Below are 24126 nucleotides of genomic sequence, written 5' to 3'. Positions count from 1 at the left end.
TCGATTGAATTTTTCGTTGATTTACCAACAATCATAGGTTATTCTTAAGTGCATACAGCCTACTTACATGTTTAGGGTCGTATTCCAGAACTCTACTCAATAAACAAACTCAGGATTTGAGCAGACTTGAGTATGATTTCAAGCACTGGAAATACGACCCTAATGGCAAGAACTTGAGTATGATTTTCAGTGCTCACTGCAATACTCAAGTCCTGACTTGAGTATTGAGTAGAGTTCTGGAATACGACCCTTAGTGTTCTCAAATTATAAATATGATTTTATTTATAAAATTATTCATAACGCATAGGAAAACAAAATTAGCAACCTCAAAACTCGCTCTGATGTAAAATAACGATCGCCGTATAGCTAAAAGTTGGTAACTAAAAGCATAAAGCGGTCACGTGGTCCTACTATATCAGAGTTACACCTACGATTTATCACCCATTATTCCCGCGAAATTTTACTCCATACCGCTACTTGACCTTAAATTACAATTAACTCGCTTCGTGGTGGTGGTGTATGAACGGGCAAAGTTTTACGTTTAAAGCCTGGGATTCCGTTGTTTGCAACAGGGTCGTAGTGGAACTGTGCAAGTTTGAATATTTTGATAAATGCCAAAAGTAGCCACTTCCTACAGTTGGCTGCGAGCCAATTGTCTTGAACACTGTGGAGATGCTGTAGCATTGAGCAGGAATAGCCTCCGAATGTCTTGCAGGGCTCTCACAAGGCATCGTGTTTTAAATATACCTACAGAGTTTTTTATGGGACAATGTGTGGGAATCCGAAACCATAGAAAATACAAGGAAGCTGTCTTAGAAACCATTAAGTCTTTTTTTATGGAACCAATTTTGGCATAGTCAATTTTTTGATCACGCATGAGTTGTCCATAAAATGGAATTTATTACACTTATTTTATAATAAAAACAGAGACTGATCTGGTATTGATGATAATGATGAAACTGGTTTAAACTAGATAATACCAGGATATTATCTAGTTTAAACTAGTTTCATTTCAATAATAATTATTTTCTTACGTTTCTTTTTTATTGTTTCAGGGAGTTTAAGCTAGTGCTGCGGCCAGATCCAAGCTCCGTGTTCGCAGACGGCGTGCAGTTCCACTCGTCGTCGGGCCAGCTGGACTACAACACCGCCCAGGTCTACTCCGGACACCTCGAAGGTAGGACTTTATTTAGTCAATAGAGATAAATCAAACCGCGTCATTGGTAATGATGGTCTCGTTTCTCTTGCGAAAAGAAACAAGACCATCTGTAATTCACACCCTATGTGTAAAATCGTTAAGATATAAAACAGATTGATAATATTCATTCTCCATACCCCCTAGATATAATTATATTCGAAGACCACGTATGCCAATTCTCAAAAGAGCTTTTCTTAAAAGGTACAACCGGAAATTTAATTGCTATCTTAAGTGCTTACACAGTTGAGCCTCAAGACGACTTTGTGACATTTCCCCCATTTTCTTTTACCACTAAGGCACATATTTCACAATTATACCTTCGTTCCTGTCACCCGGTTTTAATAAACATTCATTTTACAACAAAGATAAAAAATAAAAACATCATTTAAAGTCGCCATTGTGGCAGATCCCCTAAAGATAACACTTTCAGCCCTTTTGTTATGGCTGCAATGAACTCCGGAATGTTAGGTTTTCCCTTGTGGGGTTTCCCATACAATTTACATACACATGATTGTGTTATTGGGTTTTTATAATGTTGGTATTGTTGTGCTAAAAGGGCTTTGCGGTGTGATGTGAACTTCCTTTTGTCATTGACCTCAGATTGATATGAGTTGCCTCTTGTCTAAAAGAGTTAATGCCATATTTTATAGCAAAAACATGCGCAATCAATGAGAAATCTGGAAGGTTTTTTGAGGTTTTTCGTAGTGTAAACAAAACGCCAAAATCTATGGATAACAATCAGATGCACGTAAGAAAAATCAAATGTAAAGTAATTGCATAAAATTTTTTAACGACGTTCGCCATATTTTACAAACTTGGCTCTGGCAAAATCCTAAAAGGGCAACGCCAATAAGGAAAAAAATGAAAAATATTAGATATAATAGAACAAATTATGAAAAATAAAACAAGATCTTAATTTCACTGTTGTAAAGATATTTCGCAATCCGGCTACACAACCGAAAGTAACTCAGAATTAGATTATACGATAGGGTTGAATTGTGAACAGTTGGTACAACTTCTCAAATTGAACAATCTCAGATCGTCCACATTTACAATCCGTACAATTGTCGAAGAAATTTTTTCGTTTGCTCTTTAATTTTCTGTACAATTGGATCATAGAGGACTGCTCACGTGCATTATGTTGTGCGATCTGTTCGCATGCAGTTCGCACGCCCCATGTATTACCATGTATTTAATTGCACGCATGCAGCATGCGTGTAGCGCGCGCTCAGTATGCGACCAGCGTAGCGCATATGCAGCGCTTTCACAGCGCATTCGCCAGATCTATACGCATCCTAATCTCAATGGAGCCTGAATGGGATTACAATGATCAGGGTTTCAAGAAGATTAGCAGACATGTAGCCTTGATCTCCGGTTTTTTTATGACACCAAGTGACGGAACGAACAAGTCGTACGCCTTGTGGTAAGCGACACGCCTGTCTATAATAGTTGCAGTGCCATTCTAAGCTTTATATCACAAGATTTAAAGAAATCCATATCAATAAAAATGGAAGTTCATTATGTTGCTACTTCCGCCAACTCAGTAAGGCCTGGTCCAGAGTTTGAAGCGCAAGAAATACGGATTCAGTCAGTATGAAACAGAGTTGGACGAAGCGGTCGACTTGTGGCTAGCTTATCATCCCTTTTTTTTTACGGAGGGGAATCTTTATTACCCCTGAGCCCAGGCAGACTCAGGGTTATGTGGGGACACTCCCTCCAGACTGGAGGGCCTACCTCACTAAAACCACCCCAGGTTTACCTCCCGCCGGTTGATTCGGTGCACATTCACCACGACGCCGCCCGGCCGCCCTAGCTTGCGCCAGGGCTCCCGCGCCAACACAGGGGCAGGTCAGTTGTCCTCCGATCCGCCCAGACGAGCTAGGCCGTGCAATGCAGGCTCCGGAGTCCCTGTCCAGAGCCCGCTGGCCTCACTAGGGGATCAGGCGAGCAGCGAACTGCCTTCGCCTTCTCCCCGTACGTCTGCGCCGAAGCGGGTGCGCGTCCTATGTACTTAGTACATCCAATTCTTTACAATAGTATGACAAATAGTGTGTTTCTTAAAATTCTTTTAGCGTACTCAAAACAGAACTTTTGGACAAGATCTAACGGTTAAACCGTGTAAAATAGCTGCGCTTATGTTGATTTCTTTTTACATGTAGCTAATTTTTCCAACCTCCTTTCGCATAAAATAACTAACACAAACGCAAATACAATCACAAACACCACCACTAACAATAACCTCACGTATTCCGCCTCACTACGAAACATCCTCAGGAGTTGTTGATTGCTCAATACTCGGCCGAAGAATCTCTCTTTGTGCGGCGGTGTTTGTGATTTAACTGAAGTTTGTGTTATTTATTTGTTTTTTGAGGGAGCCTCCTCCCGCTTTTTTAAGATATCAAGTGATGGATCGAACAAGTCGTGCGCGCCTGATAGTAAGCGACACGCCTGTCCATAACAGTTACTATGCCAGTCAGAGCAATCGCAAAGATCTGATAGGCACAGCCACTGCGCTCGTCACCTAGAGACATAAATTGACAAGTCCCATGTGCTTGTAATTTCACCAACACCCTCACCCTCACCTCAAAACTGGCACGCGGTAATGATCATGTTACTGCTTGGCGGCAGCAGAAGATAAGTTGGCAGTACTTGCCTGGACCAACTCTTTCACAAGGAACTCTACTGCTACCAGAATTAATAGCATGGATGGGTAAAAGCAGCTTTAGTAGCTCTCTACATTATGGAAGTATTGGGAATTGGAGCTACTGCGAATAAACCAAATTAACTGCATGAAAAAGAAATTCACGATTTCTTCTTAGTTCGCGGAGTAGCAAGGAAATTTACTGCCATTTTTCACAAGAGAAACGAAAAACAACTAGCGTGAGACAGTACCCTTTCCCTTGTCGTTGAGAATTCAAGCAGTCTCATCTCTAAACCATCTGCCGTCTAATTCAACTTAAACCTAATTGAGCATCTTGTTTTATAACGCGATTTGTCGCAGCCCTGGCGCGGCTTTTCTGCAACGCTGTCACGTCCGCGCTCGTTTGGGCCTATTCACACAGCGTCGATACACGACTCTAGGCATCTTTCACATCGACTACTCGGTCGAGTAGGGTTTTGTGTAATACTGTTTAATTACGGCCTAGAAACTAGTGGTAAATAATAACATACACGTTGACTGATCCCCTCTCTATTTTGCAACTCCTCGCGGATCTCCTTATTGCATTTATAATCAAAGTTAATACGCTTAGAATAATAACGCATAGAAACCTAGCCCGCACACGCTAAGTGAGGCAAATTGAAGCGCTCCCAAAGGGCCTACACGTGCGGGCGGACTTGCACCGCGAACAGCTCAAGAATTTTAGCTAAAAATGACGAAATGTGCGGTAAATGAGTGTAAAAATACGTCAGACAAACATAAAGAGATACTAACATCACATTCCACAAGGAAGTAACGCGTTTCAACTTGTATTGTTATATAAATATTCACTAAAACCGAAAATTAACCTACTACTAAAACTAGCCTACATGAATTTGATTTTTGCCTCACTTGTGACAGTTCGTTTGATATGAAACTATCATTCTACGGTTATAAGTACAGTTACTGTTGTTCATTTCTAATAAACTAAATAAAATACAAAACAACCCTCAAATACATTTCTTGTTGACTGTACCACAGTACCTACCAAAAATAAACTTGTAAGTACCAGGGCATCAGGTGGGAATAAAATATTATTATTTATTCTTGATCCCCTGCATTGGGAATCCGATTGGAATAGAAAACAATTTAAAATAAAACGGATCCCCGGGGGATTCGGTTTTAGGGGATCAGATGGGAATAAGCCCTAAGGCGAAAAGAGACCAATAACCGGCCACAACCGTTTTGACGTATTTTGACCACACTTTTTTTTTTGTTTTTTTTTTATACATGACAGGCAAATGACTCCACTCCACCTGATGTTAAGTGGAAAGTGGTATCCAAACGCGAAGGAACCTAGTGCAGCGGTGGAACCCTTACTGCACTAGCCACCTCCACCCTGCCTGCCTACAATATGCCTCTTCACGCCTCGTTTGAAGGCCCCCATATCATAAGAGGGAGGGAAGACATGTGCCGGAAGGGAGTTCCATTTGTCAACCGTGCGGCAGAGAAAGGGGCCACAGAACCTTTTAGTACGCGATGGAATGCGGCAGGTTTCACTGCAAAGCGACCTTCTAAAACAATTGAAATGGAGATGAAAGTCTCGCCAAAACCAATCCTATGAACCCAAACATACGGTTCCTTTCATGTGTTTCCATTTGTATCATCAGCTCATCATAACTATTATTTTCATTCGAATTACACTTATGTGCCAAATATTAAATTCTGTTAACGGAAAATGGGTGAAATTCAATAAAACGAATTCGTCCCTTAATTTGCCTCTCGTAAGAGGTAGAATATTTTTTTCAAATTCGAATGAAACCGCTAATGAGGTACCCCTTTCCAACAAAAAAAAAATCGATCTGAGTAATCGCGTAAGATAAACGGACGGGCCGTACGCGACTGGCCGGTCACAGCACTATGAGTAGAATTACGTAAATAATTCAGGGGCTCTGATTGGCCGGGCGGCGTTCGCGTCGCGTTGATAGGGCCAGTACGATGTGGGAGACGACGTATATATGTATGCAACGGAATCTTGCAAGATTCACTTGATTTACTTTCACTTTTATTCGATATTCAGACGCGAATTGTTGTTCGATTTTTTAACTTGTAAGTCAGATGGACATAGATATAAGTTCAAATAAGTTTTTGTGGAAATGTATACAGTACACTTTCATAAGTTTCAATAAACCGGAAGATTACGAAGTTATACGGAGTTTCATTGGACAAGGAAACCAACAAGTCAGTCGGGATACAACATATACAATAAAAAAATCAGTCGAATAGAGAACGTTCGCCTTCTTTGAAGTCTTCTTCTTCTTTTTTTTGGTTATTGGCGTTGCCCTTTTCAGGAATTCGCCAGCGTCAAGTTTGTAAAAATGGTAATAGTAGTAGTAAAATTTTTCATTCTCCGGGACTGGCTAAGGCGTCTAGCCATACTGCCAAATCTTAGATTTCAACTTTTCTTGAACTTTTCATTTTATTAAGGCAAAGCCAAATCTTCAGTACGAAATTTAAATTTAAGGCAAATTGCCGCATCTTGAGTTAAAGTCTCGTGTTTTTGTAGGTAGTTGTAGAATAAAAATTACGGCGAACGTCGCCAACGTCAAGTTTTTCTTTTTCTTCTTTGAAGTATGTTATTAAACAACAGAGATATCGCTATGTATTTTTATTCCCATCCTCTAAGATGTAACGAGATATCTATGTAGCGGTTACACGGAATACTGCCTTACGCGATGTTGCCATAAATTCACTTAATTTTATCAACAAACCCTTTGAGAGGTCTCTGCAAAAACTGTTCAAATTGCGCCACTTTTAATCTAAGCTCTCTGGAGACAACCGTTTTTATTATTTCATTCGTTAAAAAAAATAAGAAGAACAGCCGGCGCGATTTGTAAATTTTCATTACAAGGAATCCCTGGGCGAAAATTTTGTACTCGACTTTTTGCATGGTAATTTATTACCGGCAGTAATGTTAACATTGAAAAACTTTGATATGTAAATGAATATGAATCTTTATTGAGCATTTGCATAGGATTAATTAGGGAAATTTAGACATGGTAGCATAGTATAATAAGAGCAAGTAGATCAACTCGGCGCCTAAAGGTCACCGTGCGCTCGGAGCGTAGGGTTATTACATTATTATTTTAGTTGTGCCTACAGTTCGGTTGCTACAGTTCACTAAAAATCTGCTAGATGGCATTGACCCATTTGCTGTTAATTCTATACCGCTGTGCTAAGATTTTCCTTCTTCAACAACATATACATATATATTCTGATCAAATTTTGTTGTTGAGAATACCCAGAGCTCAGTAAGGCAATCTAGAAGTTCAGTCCTTTCTTGGGAACTGCTGCCCGGATCTTCTGATATCGAAGTACGCTCATACGTGGTGAAACTTTATTTTGTATCATATAGGATGTAAACGGAACGGTTTCCAGGAGTGAGTCTCTTCTTATAATATATACGTATTGATGTTTTTGTACAGTCAAGGGCACATCAAGCTTGACACTTTGTACTTTGGACCGTTCTTATCGTAAGCGGCATAGAGTTGGATTTAAGTCTTAAGTGTCAAGCTTGACGTGCTCTTGACCCTGTACCAGCATCGCGGAATGGTATCTTGACTATGGAGTATGATTATGAAATATAAATAAAATGGTGAACAATTCTGAATTTACGCACTTTTGTTCAAACTACCACAATCAACACTAAACACTTTTACTATTTGATGTCATTTTCTAAACACCGAGTGACCGCTTCATGTCTATAATTCTTTAGAAGACACCTGTACCCAGACGTGGAGCAGTAGGACGTATAACGGGGTGATAACGTCAAACTTATTCGTAGACGGAAGTAACCACCAGAGGCAACTACGAGGCGATTATTTGTTAGTTTTACAAGTGCTAAAGACGTTGCGTAGATCCAATTCTTTAACATACCCAGTAGGGTTGGCTCTCTATCTCTCTATCGTGCTAGTCCTACAGGTCAAACTTAGTTTACCTTTCAGGAAAAAATAGTTATTTGTTATGCAAGGCTGCGAAGTTGTTATTTGACGGGAGTGCTTGTATTGAAACCTAAGCAAGTGAAGGAAGTTAAGGTTAGTTGAAAAAAAGATTCCTGAGCGTAGCGAGGGTTTCAAGACACGAGACGCAGAACAACTTTGCTGCCGAGCGAAATACACAACTTTTCACTTCACTATAGCGAGGAAAATGGTAGATGAGAGAAAACCAGACTATTAAACATCAGTTTTTTATATTAAAAGAAAAACTTTATCTTCAGATGCGTTCTGAATTTACACCTCATCAATTTTTATTCAAGTTTGTATTTTTCTTTTGTGTGACTAAGTGAATATTGAAATTATTTTAGGTCTTCGACGAATTAAAATAATTTAATAAACACAATTAGTTATCATTTGATGTCTACAATAATAAGAATAAAATATACCCACGGATTTATATTATATGAATAAATAATTACGACAAATCGTGTAGTTGAACGTATCATTATCATTTTTTTTTTCATCGAAAGAAAAAGTTAGGTGCACCACAGTCCAACGGTCATGTTCGAAATAAATGGCGAGTTTTTGAAGTTACGAGTACAGTTTTTACAAATATTATTTTTATTTTAAGTATATTATGAAGATAAAACGAAGAAAGAAATAGTCATGAAGATGGTTAGAACATATTCCTCATTTTAAACCAAATTACAAAAAAAAAACTGAAAGTCCACTAATTACGAATTGAAAGTTTTTGTTCAACGTGATAAAAGATAATATTATTTAGAAAGTAAAACATAAATATTGACTCCCGCCGCTTAAAAGACTATTTAAAAAACATAAATAAGTGAACTAAATTATTTAAGAGAAAGTGAAAACATAATGTTTTAGAATTAGAACTACAATGGAAAATATTACTGAGGATCCCGATAATTAAACGAAGACATGGCTCAAAGGACTTGTATCCAAGCCAAAACTATTAATAAAAAAAACGTCAATTTCAAATTTCAAAAACCTTTTCCACGCTAGCGTGCAAAAAATGCTTTTGCCCGCATATCTCTAATGAAACATTCTTTTTATTAATAATTTTGGCTTGGATACAAGTCCTCTGAGCCATGTCTTCGCTTAATTATGTTTCTGTAAATATGGCCGCCACACACAGAGGATAGGCAATTTGAGGCGGCTTGCTTGGATTGATTCGGGATTCCTTAAAACGGGCCGATACGAGTATTTTAGTTCGAGATTCGTATAATTTGGCGTTTTAATTTTCGATTAAGGCACAATAGCACTATCCTATTCCACTTTAAACTAGATTTTACAAAATAATTGAAAGTCAAAATAAAAACGACACTTTTCCCTCCAAAAGGTCCAGAGCGAATCAAAAACCCTTTTCAAGCTAGTGAGGTGAAAAAAATATTTTCATCCGTTAAATTGTTTACACATTGTTATAGAATATTATATATTTTATTACCGTAACTATGGTTGTATTTGTATAGAAGGTAAATAGCTCAAACCGTAAATACACCCCTTTGATGCCTTAATTGTTCTTCGTAAAAGGAAATTAAACTATTATGTGGGAACTCAACCCTTTAGAAAGGTCTATTCTAAGTATCAAAAGTCAATAAAGTTGTTTAATCTAAAAATATTGGTAATTTAATGTAAAGTATGTGTACTTTAACTATTTCTACCGCCAGGCAGTAATGTGTGTACATAGTGCGTCTCGGTTTTGAAAGATAAAGGTGCTGTTGAAATCACAGGCACGTGGGACTTGTGAACTTGGCCTCATGGTGACGGGCGCTGTGGCAGTGTCTCAGGACTTTGCTATTTAAAGTTCTGAACGGCGCACTGCAGCTGTTATCGATAGACGTGTCGCTTACCTCCAGGTGTACGACTTGTTCGTCCCATCACTTTGTATCGTAAAAAAATGTGTGTAAGTAAGTAAGTAAACATGTAAGTAAGTGCATTTATCCGCTCACGCGATGCGCTCCTCCTACCGCAAAATGGCGGCTATTTGGTTTCGCAAATAAGAAAAGCATTCAGTTTAAATACAAGTTTTTATAAATAAAAATTATTATTCTGCATTGCTAAATAAATACCCTTCGTACTACCAATAAAAACATGTCAAATAAAATGCAGTAATACACCGCAAATCCTGCACTTAAAAAGCACTAATGAAATTTTTGGTGTACTTGGGTAAATATGATAATATTCCGTTTGAGTGGTTCTAACGTTTACCATGAAATTACTCCTTAAAGTATAGTTTATAAACATTTATATTCAGTGTAAACTTAAATACCGCTACTTACGGTATGTTTTCAATAAATAAACACCGAAATCACCAGCCCAAACAATAACACACACGATTGTCGTGACGTATTTTTGAAGTTGTTTAGTTTTTTTTAATGACAGACCCAGGCATTACAAACTTTATGGTTTGCTAGAGTAGTTACCGAAATAGCAATTAATATTAGTTCTTTTACCTGTTATAACTTCGATATCCGATAAATCGGTATAAAATCATCACCGGCACCTCTAGGTGTGGTATGCGTCTACGGCTGCATGTATCGCGTGAGCGGATAGAGAGACTGCATTGAACTAACATGGTGGATTACGCCTCAACACCACTTAGAAGAAACCTGTGATTAGATGTATTAGTTATGTATAAGTTGGTACTATACTTTAGCATGGCAATAGCGATCGTTCGCCCCTTCCAATGTCTTCATTTCTTTTTACGTTGTGTCATATATAAGATCATTGGTTATGTCATTGATTTTTATTATGTTAATCACGCGATGTCAAAATTACGACAGATTTGTAGGGGATCGGCGATCGGTCGCTGCGATTTTTGTGTTCGGAATAAAAGTCATATCAATGACCGCTATTGCCTTGCTAAGTGGTACAAAATTAATACAGTACAGTGAGACTAATTAACTAATTTGTAAAATGTAAAGAATTAGGAAATCCTTTGTGGAGGAAATTTGTGCTCCTGTTGAAGGTATATTATTAGAGGAATGGCTACGATAAACGAATGGAGTGCACTACCGTATAGCTTTTAGGGCTGATCAAGACTAGTAGAGTAGAGAGAGTTAGGCATATTTTAATTATACAAATATCGAACACAAAGAAAAATACCTTCGATCTGACAGGATGTAGGTGTTAATATCACAGAAGAAAAAAAAAACAATGGAAGTGCTTAAGGCCTCGATTACTATCAGAGCCGATGTCGCCAAAACTCACACTGTCTTAATTTCAAACACTACAAAATCTTAATATTGATTGATAGTAGTTTCAAATTTAAAAAGATATAAATTCTGGATGTTAATATAATTTTAAACTTTACCCTGTTAGCATATCGTTGAAAGTTCGATATCATCAGTACTTATTATTACAAGTTACGATGTTTAGACATTACATTGAAACTTCAATCAATGTGCTGCCATCTAGCAGTTAAGTCCTGAACGACGACTAATTGGAGTTATTAATTTAGTTCTCCAAAAAAAGAAGCGACCATATTGCAGAGGTATAAGCTTTACTTTCGTTTCTTGTAACAAAAAAATATTTCAATAAACAGAAAATTTCCACGCAGAGGTCCCGGGTTCGATTCCCGGGCCGGGAGAAATATTTGTATGGCCTACATTTACTAATAACTCGATATTTTATGATCAATAATGAACTATTTTAACAAAGCGCGATATAACGATAACGTTTAATAACGAAAAATATGACGATATAGAAACTACCTAACTAAACTCTACAGACTGGTCATTGGTTTTTCGCGTTGTGATTCCTCATTATCTACCTTCCGCATCCCTTATTTTCCCTAGTTACATACCCGGTGAAGTATTTTAATACGAACGTATTAAACCAAACGTTGATTACATAACTGCTCTCGTCACCTGGTTCCCGCAATAACCGTCCTTTGTTCTCTAATTACTGCCTACCTTTTACTTAGAGCGATGTAAACTGTGTGACATACATTCTAATTACAGACATTTACTTTAAGTCAGCAAAAACTATAGTTAATTGTTTGTTTTTAAGTAAGCAAAGTATGACTAAGTAAGTGCTGACATTAAAACAGGCACACAATAATGCACACACACTCACAGCCCCGCACTAGGGAAACCCTGTATAGCGGTTGCCATGGACACACACATAGACAACTACAAATTACATCCAAACTCACGCTGCCCGAGAATAGAACCTGGGACCTCTGCGTGGCAGTCAGGTATAGTAACCGTTCGGCCACAGTGGCAGTTAAACATGTGTGCTGCGTTTTTTTATTTCTTTTTTATGTAAATGTTTGTGTTGTGGCGTAGTAATAAAGGAATTATATTCCATTATCATAAAAATATATTTACATCCTATAGGTACGTCTAAAATAACGATGTAACAACCATACCAATCAAAATGTAGACATTTACGCGCTAAACAGGCGGGAGTTGCCCTATTTGCTCTTATTATAATATGTACTATGATACTCTCAACTTCTTTCGACCTTTAGAGCCGCTTCAGATGACAAGCATTAGACGAGTATTCATCGCTCATTTTGACGACTACACGAATTTTATTCATAAGTACTGTTGGTGTTCACGTTATGTGTTTTAGCAAAACGGGTGTTTTGCTAACACGTGTCATCTGAACCGGTCCTTGTAGAAAATTTAAAGAGCTGTCACATTGTATTTTCTTACGGACCCTCAAAAACAAAGATACAAAGATCTCCTAAGGTTTGTTAGAGTTATGTAATTAACGATAAGACACCAGTCGAAGTGCCACCAAATTTTGAGATATGGCCTTAGCTGTTATTGCATACAAAATAAAGCTGAAAAAGATGTAATTGCTCCGGATTACGTAACGGCTACGGAAACTATATCATGGGCGTGCTGACACACTATTGGCCGTTTAATATTATTAAGACTGTGAGTGAGACTCGCACGGGACCAATTGAGGTGCAAAAGAGATGATGATTTGGAAGATATGGCATATACTAATGCAACAAACCTTTGTTTCTGCTTCCGCAACTGCGGAAGTTCTTCGTGCCCTTACACATCTGTTTCCGTTTCTGCTTCCGCAACTTTTATAACAGAACTTTAATCGGAATTTTACAACGTTTCTCATGGATCTCAGGCGCGCACGCACATATTTCTTTTTTTTGTAAACAAGTGACGGGACGAACAAAGTCGTGTGTTACAGTGCCACCCTATATAGTCATAAGTTGAGGGTTACACCCCTTTAGCATATCCTAAATTCTATCCTAAGATTGCCTGGCAGAAATTGCTACATAGCAGTAAGGCCGCCTATTGCACATTAACTTACTACTATTGCATTTAGGTTGTATTGCGTTTTAACTGTAATGTTATGTACAATAAAGAATATTTCATTCATTCAGTATATATAAGTCGCTCTCACACAAATCGCATCATGTCGTGCTAGCACTCAAGGTATCAAAAAAATGGATCGAACCACCAGATCTTACGAACTGATCTCTATGTGCTTGTTGCGCATTTCTGTATTGGGATTAACAGGCTTTTTTGTCGTAGCGCTTATGAAAATTTCTCCAGCCACTTTCTTTCAGTTTCTTCGATCTTTGAATAAATCAGGGTTGTAGCGAATATCAGATGCATTAAAATTAAAGTATGAATTAGAATATCCGCACCCGTATCAGCATCTGCATTAATCGATGCTGATATTCATTGCGGATGTTCGAGTCGTGATATGACCCAAAATGCAATCAGGGATAATTTACAAACCTTCCAAAAACAGACTGCAATCGGAAAAGGCAGCTCGGCTGTTGTTTTTATGATATAACTTTATGAAATTCCAGAACGATTAAGCTAAGCAAGTTTATTATTTTCATGCAGATTGATTCTTTTGTTAATAAATGTTACAAATCATTGCAATAATATTTTATTACAATACCGAAGAAAATAATTTTTTTTATGTAGACAGATTTAGAAAGAATATACATTTTTCGCGTTTTTTTAAACACTTGAAATCAGCATCCGCATAAGCATCAGCTGATGTGTAAAAAACCTACATGCATACATATGGTGTACATTTCAAAATACACCATGTATAAAGTTGGTTGCTTGTTTAGTAATTTTGAAACCAAATTAGTTTTAAAACTAATTACAATGTGTCTTGTTAATTAGCATCTACCCGTTACCTACCCGTACACAATCATAGAAACACACAAGACGAATTATTGCTTGTACTTACCATAAAACAACGTGGGCCTAGCAGTTATTCAGGTAAAGACCACAATAATTTCAAACGGTTAGTATCTTAATTGCCTCTTCAATAGAGCTGATTGCCGTGTGTGCGTGTCTAAGTGCGACACAAAACAAGTTAATTACTCCCGTGAGACACATGGAAACTCGAGTACCTCGTTTACGTATGTTATGAGTTTGGATACATCTATTTTTGGAACTTGCGTTAGTACTTGATGGTTCGTTCATTACTGATTTTCAGACGTAAGTGCTCACAATGTCTTTTTATTTTATTATTTATTTATAAAAACACAATGTAAACTTACAGTAACAACGAAAACGCTTACATACTAATTTCTTATACTATACATATATATTTGATACGCTAAGTTTACCTTATAAATTACTTTCCTTGTGCTGATTATTACTACCATTAGGAAAGAAGATATTCATAATATTAACCTTAGAACTAAGCCCAAACTCATGGTACCACGATTTCGTTCAACTAAGGTAAATGATTCTTTTATGGGGAACTGTATACGTTTTTACAATAAGATTCCGGAGAACATATTAAGATTATCATTTCCTAAGTTCAAAAGTTATATTAAAAGTATCTTAATTGAAAAGTCATATTACAAAATTGAAGAGTATGTTTTAGATAAAGAAGTATGGAAAGACAACAAGAGTCTAGATTCCACACAATTATGATTCAACGTGTATTCCATAGCATTTAAGTTTATTTGAAAAGAGCAATCCCTAGAGTTTCTTGCTCGTTCTTCTCAGGGAGATCAGCGTAGTGAACGAGCAGTGGCTTAAAAAATGACGTTTTCAAGTGTAAAAATGTTACCTATGGAATAAATTATTATTTAACTTTGACTTTGACTTTGCTGTTGCAAAATACGTCAGCATCCTGGACCTTAGCGACTAGACAATGAGACTACGTTTCGTGGCCGCGTTAGCAAACCCGGGGGGCGCAAACAATTGATGTCGACGTCGGCCCGTGCAGACATACCTGTTTAGCACAACAATAAAAGTGACGGGACGAAGTTAAGCGACACGCATGTCCATAGCAATTGCTATGTCACTAGCTTTAAGTAGCAAAGATCAGAGAGCCATTGCGCCTGTCGCTCTGAGACATAAGTACAACAAAGTTCATTCACCAGCACCCTTATCGTTCAAAGCCAGAACGCAGTAATGCTCACATTACTGCTTAGCGATGCTGCATGCTCCGTCGTTGACATCATCGTCATTTTCTGGTGAGATGGAGATCAAATGCGCACTTATTTTGTTATAAAAAATATATGTCTCAGGGTACGGGCGCAGTGGCAGTGCCCCCTCAGATCTTTGCGATTTAAAACTCTGAGTGTAACTGCATCCGTTAGCACAGGCATGTAGGACTTTGTCGACCTTCGATTATCAACTTGATATAAAAAAAAAAATGTACACCTAAATAATACCTATTCACTCTCGACTTGAAAAGGCCAAGTTATAACTTTCGAGGAATAAGTCTGTATGCAAGGAATTCTACTCCATAGCCGTTCGCTATATACATGTGGGTGTAACGCGTTGGAATATCTGTCGTGGATAGGATAGGGGTGACCCCTCAGCCTCCAGAACGTCTAGTTCTCCGATGATGGAAAGGTGGAAGCAGAATTAAATCGTGCAATTCCATCGCACACTCTCCATGATGTATCCTGTGAAATACTGATAAGCACGCAAGTTTTAAGTAGTTTTCAGCAGATCACTTTTCTTTTGTAATTTTTATTTTAGCAGCGGCTAAGGCTTATGGTTTTCTCTTTTCTCACTTGTTTACATCTGATATGTAAAGAAAGAGAAAACATGACTTGCATCTTTAAAAGTAATTAAAGCCTACGTATCCCTCTAGGCACGCTTTTCTCTAATAAATTTTGAGCGCCATTCTACCTATATATAGTCCAATAAAATTCCACACGTCTTCCAGAGATTTATGAAGACGCGTCTTCGCTGCCAAATAAAAGTTATTAGATTAATTGAATTATATTATTTATTTTCCTATTTTATATTTAATTGAATGTTTACTCACGTGATAAAAGAATAACCAGAATCATTACATTGTTAGAAAACTTAATTAACACAAGTAACAACTTTAATACACAACTGCAAAGTAATTAACGGTAATTTAGAGTTTTTGAATTGCGAACTTGCCGTTAATTTACGACGGGCTTGTTGGGAACAATTGAAAACAATTAAATTGGTGGCAAAAGTAAACCGCAGCTCTTTCATTAAACGTATTGGTGTTGTTAGAAGCAGAGACGTAATCAGGCAAAATCACAGCATGTATTTGTAAGTTTCACGACCCTTTTTTGCCTTGATCGCGTCCAAAGCTTTCATGGAATTTTATTTTATTATTCTAACGTATAATATAAAGTGCATAAGTAGTGCCATCGACTAGTCCGAAAACTATTCTAAAACTTAAAACAATTTCGCCTACTTGCTCATATGTTGCATAATAGGCTGCATAAACAAAAATCTTAGCTAAGTAATTTAAAGGCGAAGTTCAGATACACGTTATTTGAAATGATAAAAAATCACCTAACTCGACACTCAAAAGTGTTACAAATGTTAGGTTTGGTTTGTATGATAATTGTTAATAGAAAGTTTATCTAGAATTCTGGATTTGTCATTAATTAAAACTTAAACACATAATCCTTTACACTTAATACATTTTTTTTTATTCTAAACGAAAGAGAGGATGGGCATAAGTTGAGAGAACTCCTAGTGAAAGATTACGTCCAAGGAAGTTCTGTCATCTTACCTATTTCTGCCGCCAAACAGTTATGTGAGCATTACTGCATTTCGATTTTGAAGGGTAAAAATGCTGGTAAAGTTACAAGCACATGAGACTTGTCAACGTATGTCTCAGCATGATAAGCGCACTGGCAGTGTCCCGCAGATGTTTACGATTAAAGCTGTCAGCGGCACTGCAACTGTTATAGGACAGGTGTGTCGCTTAACACTAGACGCACGATGTATTCGTTCCGTCACTTGGTGTCATAAAAAATGTTTTACCGCTTTATGGCTGCTACAAGATGGCCGTCGGCATACGTAGTCGCGTTCTAGAATGCCTGGTCGGAAATTCTGCCGTCTTTATCATAAACAACGTAGTCGACGTTTTAGCGAAATTGAGTTATTAACATATCTGGAATTAGCGAATTGTGCTTTACAAGCCCCTCTAAACGGTTTTTTAATATCTTATTTAGTTTCGGTTTTATTGTTAAGCAAAATCTGCGTCATTAACATTTTTCAAAGCAAAAATAGCCACATATCTCGATAGTCACCAAAATACAAATGCGTTGTTTATAACAAGGAGGGCAGAATTTCTATGGGCAGAAAGATTTTGAAGTACCAAGTAGAGACACTATTGCGTGCTAATTATGACAATGAACAGAAATATGGATATTATGGCATTAAGCGCGTAAAATGCAAGTTGATTTATTTTTTTATTATACCAAGTGAGGGAACAAACAAGTCGTGCGCGTGGTGGTAAGCGAAACGCCTGTCCATAACAGTTGCAGCGCCACTCAGAGGTTTAAAAGTGATTACAGACGGCGATGAATACAAACGCGCGATTGCATCGATGCAATCGCCTATAAATCCTACGCGTAGCGATGCAATGGCGCGTTTGTATCGATGCAGTCGCGAGCTTGCATCGCGTTTGCATCCCTGTTGGAAGTTGCCGTGTGTAACCGCTCTAAATCACAAAGATCTAATTGGCACTGTCACTGCGCACGACATCCTGATACACACACAAGTTAATAAGTCCTATGTGCTTGTAATTTCACCATATTTTTTTGCAGAGTTTTTGAACTGCAATTTTTTTGGTACAATCCGAACCTGTGTACCAACCTCGTTATTTTCCACTCTACTGGGTTGAAACACCAATTAAACATGAACCAAGAAACTTATACATTGGCGTAAGTTAATAAAGCGAAATTACTTGCGCGACCCATCTGCGCTCGGCGACAAAGTGAAATAATATTAAATTACCAACTTTATAGCGAAGATATTTCTATCTATATGTTACATACTTTCCATCTAATCTAGGTGATTTTTGCATTGCAAGCATGGGACAACGATTCAGAAACCAAAAAATAATGTAATTGAGCCTGCCTGTGTACAGGCAGGTTTGACCTTCCGTCGCTCAAACAGAGGCGTGGATTCGAACCCTAGCTCATACCTCGCAGTTTCTGAGAATTTATGTGCGAAATTTAATTTTAATTTTACCATTAGCTTTTCGGTGAAGGAAAACATCGTCATGAATCCTGGACGTCCCCAACCAACATTGGACCTGCGTGGCAGATTATCTAAACTCTTACCTGAGAGGAAACCCGTGCCCCGCAGTGAGTAAATGGGTTGATAGTTAGCCAGCCTCTGCCATACGCAAACTTGAATTTGAATACAAATTTTTATAACTGTCCTTGTAGACACCTTATCGTCAGCTTTTTGTGGTCCACTGCGGTTGGACATAATGCCTGCTCATTCAGCCTCCGTGATCGGGTCGTCGATCCACATCACTGGATAAAGGAACTTATTTCATATCACGTTCGTTTCTTTTTCGGACTTGCAATCCAGAATGTGCTAAGTGTTGTGACGGTGTGACCTCCTTACACCGTCATCTCACCTCTTTGTATCGCCTCTCTCCGCAGGTATCCATCATTTTTTTTTATTTTACATGTATTTAAATTTTAAATTTGAATTGTTCCATCTTCCTTCACTTTCTCATTTTGTTTTCGTACCACGGTCACTCCCAGCTCGACCGCCACAACAGTCTGAGCTGTTAATAAGCTAATCATGTGTAATAATTTATAAGTCTACAGCCTTTATGTATTTATTTCTGTAATTCAGTTTCTCGGCCCATTTAGGGGCAAGTGCCTTAATAATAAAGTGTAGGGAGTGTTTTATACTGTTATACCTGTTTTTTTACATTTACCTTTATATTGTTACAGCCTTTCTTTAAACTTTACTTCTTTAATAAATTTTGTGGACCGGAAATTTCCCATTTCATAGCCGTGAACCTGTTCACGGCTAGTTAGGGTTACAACACTTTCAGTGTGTTCTAAGTGTTTCATATGATCATTGTAGAGTTTTTTAGGAAATGGTACAGGTTTCTGAATGATTGCAATTTTCATGAGTGACCATGATCATACAAAAAAATATAGATATGAATATCATGATAGTAAATCATCATAATATTCAATAAATAAAAATTGAATACAACGACATCTCTTGTCAGCTTCTGATAGCTGTAAAGGTGGCGCTGACGGCAAACATCCAGTCGTCCAGCAGTCCCCTTTCTGTCATCGGGGGACTAGACGTAGGCTTGGATTCCACTCCTATGTTGTGGATATTTCAAAGATTAGCACGAAGCTTTACGCTTCCACATTAATATGGCGAACGGCTATGGAGTGTCATTCCATGCCTACAGACTTGTTCCTTGAACGTTATAACTTTTCGAGACGAGAGTGAGTAGGCATTATTTAAGTTTGCCTGCTCCATCGTCGACCTCATTGTCACTTTCCATTAGGTGAGATGGAGGTCAAATGCGCACTTACATTTGTATAAAAAAAGTCGAAACAAACTAGTGGCGTATTTTCACAAAAAAAAAAATGAATACTAACTAATACTAATCTCTTCTAATACCTAATAATACTGTCGCTCTCTCAGTAGGTCCCAGTTATCTTTTCCATCATTGAATTCTAGTTTTATTCCTTCACTATTCATGCGGTCAGATTCTGGAACGCACATTCCATTACTGTTCACGAAAGTAAATCCTTTGCTATTTTCAAAATGAGACTGTTCTATCTATTTTATAGGTATTATGAAATATTTATTTCATGAAGTATTTTTACTTAGATAAATATTATTGATATTGTTTTTTTTCTTAGATAATTTTTGTTTCGTAGGTCATATAAATTCGTTATTGTAATTATAGTGTCGTATGTTTAGGTCCGCAGGAAGAAATTTATTTTAGAAATAAGCAGTACCTTTTATTTGTGTTTTCCTGTGCAATAAATGAAGAAGAAAAATACCATGATAGTAAAGCAACACGATATTCAATAAATAAATAATAAAAACAAAATCTATGTAAAAATTATAATAATGTTTTTTGTTCACTGAAAAATATACGGTGCCATTTTAATGTAAATTGGGCAAATATATCTTTCGGCATCCTGTAAACGAGTCTGAGTTGTGATTTCAAAGTTCACGCCCAAATTAAGCAACTTTTGTTTTACAGTCGATCAAGTTTCGTAGAAATTCTCACGAGTTCCGTTTTATAATTCAGATTTTAATTCGAAATTAATTAATAATTAATATTGTCCTTTGAAAATAGAAATTAAACTTTAGTATTAAACTACAAGATGTTTTAGAAACTTTGAAATAAAGGCTAGAGTAGAAAGGTAAATAAAAAAAAGGACATCTGTAGCCCAACGGCTTATACTAGATTAGGAAGTTCTGGGTTCGATTTCCGGTAGGACCGATTTGGGAAATAACATAGCTTCTGATCTGGTGTTCTGGGAAGTAGCCCCGTAGTGAATTCCGTTGCTCTACCAGAGCATAGTACAGGGTATTCCGTAGTTTGAGACCAGGCAACGTCGATGTAAGGTATCTAATCTAAATGTATTCACGTTAAAGAAACCTCCTTGTGAAAGAGATCTTCCAGGGAAGTACTGCCGCTTTACCTTTTTCTGTCGCCAAGCAGTAATGTGAGTAATTATTCGTCGTACATCGTTATTTGGTAATAAAGGAAATAAATGTAATCAAACATAAACATATGACACGTTTTAAAATCTGTTCCATCGCAATAGTATTCTCAAACAAGCTCATCACCCCGTAAAGCAACAAAATGTACCAACACCCATCGAAAATGAATTCAAGTTCAGACGATACAAATTTAATATCATCTCTCGAGGTGCAACTGAAAACGGGACTGGACGCGACTTAAATTTGATTATTTTTGACAAGCATCTGGGCTCATTCGGGTTCCGTTGCAACTTTAAACCGACCCCGAGTTCAGATGTTACGAACCCGAAGTTTAGAAGGGTCTGCGCGGCGCGGGTGAAACTACAGGCACATGGGGCTTGCTTGTCAACTTATGTCTTAGGGTGACAGGAGCAATGGCAGTGCCTCTTAGGTCTTTGCGGTTTAAAGCTTTGAATGGCAATGGATAAGCGTGTCCCTTAACACCATGCCCACGATTTATTAGTTCCGTTACTTGATATCACCAAAAAAACGTAACAATAGTATATTAAACTCCCCTACAAAGTCTAGCGAATAGTCAAATTCAATTTCAAAATATTTTATTTCGCCAATTGAAAAGAAATAAAATAAAAACATTATAAAATACAATGAATTAACTTAAAATTAAAAACATATGTTATTGATAATTTGTTGTATAAGAGGCATGGGTCTCAACATGATCTCAACCGCTACCACTATTCACCTATGTGCTTGTCCGCATACAAGCATATCCACTGGTGTAGCAGCGGAGAGTCCCACCGGTCAGTAAAAACGTTCAGGACGCTGTTAGATGATCTACGCAGGCGGCTCAGCAGCGATGCAGCACGCTTGCGCAGGATCGCGTGGAAACCATCCGTTGCCGTCTCCGCGAACATGCCGGAAGCGCTGCAGAACTGTTGCAGATCTAGCAGCATCCTGAACGCTTTATTATATTGTACGCGCAGTGCGCCAGCTGACTGCTGCACATATGAGACCCAGAGGCTGCAAGTGTAGAAGGATTGGCAGAAAGCTTTGAATAGATATTAAAAATCTCTACATTTACAAACACGTTTATCCATACAAACACCCACACAGCTAAACTAACAACATTTAATATTTTATAACCTACTATAAGCGTTGTGAAATATTGAGAGAGGACACCAAACTCCTGCAAGCCAGGGAGTACCTTGCCCAGGAGTCTGTTACTCCATTACTATGTTGTAAATATCTATTTGTAACTATAGACATTCTTCTTCTTCTCTAGACATTATTGATGTTATTATTTTGAGTATATATTTTAGGTTCATGGCATAAAAGATTAAGATCCCATCTCCAGCACACCAGCAAGAGGGCTGGCTCTGCAGCTGACCTGGCGGAAAGGACCAAAAATAATAAATACCAGGACCTCGGCTCCGACTACCTATTTGCACCCTTTGGAGTCGAAACTCTTGGCTCGTGGGATCCCGGTGCCGTTCATTTGTACAAAATGTTATAAAAAAAATTAATAGATTGTCAGGGAAGCCCCAGGATCGGCAGCTACCTTGCCCAGCGCATTACCATAGCCATATAAAGGGGGAACGCTGCCAGCATCTGGGGCACCTTGCCGCGGGGGCCCAATTTTATTCATGTAATTTAATCCTGGTACATTTACATTCTAATATTTAAGCTTTTGTTGTACCTTACCTGTATAATAAAGTTTCATCTTTAGTCAGAATATGCCATTCTATGTCATAATATAAGTTATTAAAATTCGTCAAGATTGTGAGAAATTTTCACTACACTGATAATAATTATAATAAAATAAATGTTAATCAACTTCTATGATAAAAGTTCTTGATTGTGTGATGTTTGAAATAAGTATTGTAAACGATAAATATCTACAAATTTTTATTTACAAAGAGTAACCCTTAAAGATTCTTGCTCATTATTCTCAGGAAAAATCTGCCTTCAAAATGAGCAGTAGAGTTTAATAAGACTATTTTAACTGTAATTTGCTTACCTATGAAATAATAGTAAATTGTACAACAAGTGCGTAAAACGCGTCATTTCACCCGAGACGAGTATGTGCGAGACGACTTAAGTCGAGGTTAAAATGGGTTTTAAGAACGAGTTATACTCTCTGCTTTTCATTTCGATTGCGAGGAACTTATACAGCAATATTAAAAATAAACGATGATTTAATTAAAATTGAATGTAAAATTACAACAATGAGATATATTTAATGTGATGGTTGTTATTTTATGCACTAGAGCATAAAATCCTATTTTATGCAGCTTACACCCAGCATAAATACGAACTTTAAGAGCATGAAAACTGAAAAGATTATTTAATCTGAAAATCATATATAATTGTTTTTGTTTCTAACGGATTTTTTGCCGTTTTGATGACAAAATCCGTTAAAACACAGGTTTTCAAACTTTTTGTCTCACCGCCCACTTAGGCAAGATAAGAAAATTTCAACGTCCACCACTACAAAAAATAATTGAAAACACGTATTTTTCATATTAACTTAACACAAAAAAATCATAAAGAAAAAATTATAAATATGGAGTGTACTTTATATAGATAATTCAGGTTTTGTTTGCACACCCCTTGGACAGCCCCAGACCCCTATCGCCCCCTTAGGACTCGTCGATCTGTGGTTCAGTTGATGGAGCGGTCGTCCCCCTTATGACACAGACCCAGGTTCGGGTCCTGTCATATAGAAGGAATTTTTCTTTGTGTTAAAAATAATTATAACGAAACGTAATTTTAAATTTTTATTGAATTTGTATTCAATTATTTTTTATGTGAAATTACTCCATTAGTTTCTTATAATTGTTAATACAAAAATCGAACATTCAGAAAAAATTCCTTCGATCCGGCCGAATTCGAACCGACGCCTTCTAGCATACCGTGCCAGACTCTATACCAACTAAGCCACGGAACGAACCAGCGAACCTCACGAATTTTTTCACGTGCTAGTGTCGTATCTTCGTATTTGGTTTTTTTAACGACTTTATATCCGTAGCGCCATCTATGAGAAATCTGAAGTATTTCGTCCCGAACCGTAATTTTCGACTCAAGGGACCAAGTTACACTGGTTAGTACAGCTGATCCACTTGCTGCAAGTGTTAAAATTTTGACAATAAGATCTAAACAAGGTCGTTTTAACACTTGTTGTGCATTGTGCAAATATAGGAATAATATTATATAAGTAAATAGACAACAATGAAATCATCAATGTTATCTTGATAATTCAATGATATTCATTGTCATGTCTTCAAATTGTTTTTAACACTATTTTAACATTAACTAATTTTTTCATTAACTAGTGATGTTTACTAAAACATACAA

General features: G+C 37.4%; 1 protein-coding gene across 1 annotated transcript in view; it reads left to right on the top strand.

The window, feature by feature from the left end:
- LOC113232076 overlaps nt 1–24126 on the top strand; it is a 461052-nt gene that overhangs the window by 406127 nt on the left and 30799 nt on the right. Inside the window, exon 3 of the mRNA XM_026466703.1 lies at nt 1056–1177. Coding sequence (XP_026322488.1) covers nt 1056–1177 — 122 coding nt within the window. The remainder of the gene's footprint in view (nt 1–1055; nt 1178–24126) is intronic.

Source organism: Hyposmocoma kahamanoa, unplaced genomic scaffold, assembly GCF_003589595.1.
Source record: "Hyposmocoma kahamanoa isolate Upper Pololo Valley unplaced genomic scaffold, ASM358959v1 66, whole genome shotgun sequence".
Taxonomy (NCBI): Eukaryota; Metazoa; Arthropoda; class Insecta; order Lepidoptera; family Cosmopterigidae; genus Hyposmocoma; species Hyposmocoma kahamanoa.
Note: the sequence above shows the minus strand (reverse complement) of the source record. Positions and strands in the feature narration are given on the sequence as shown.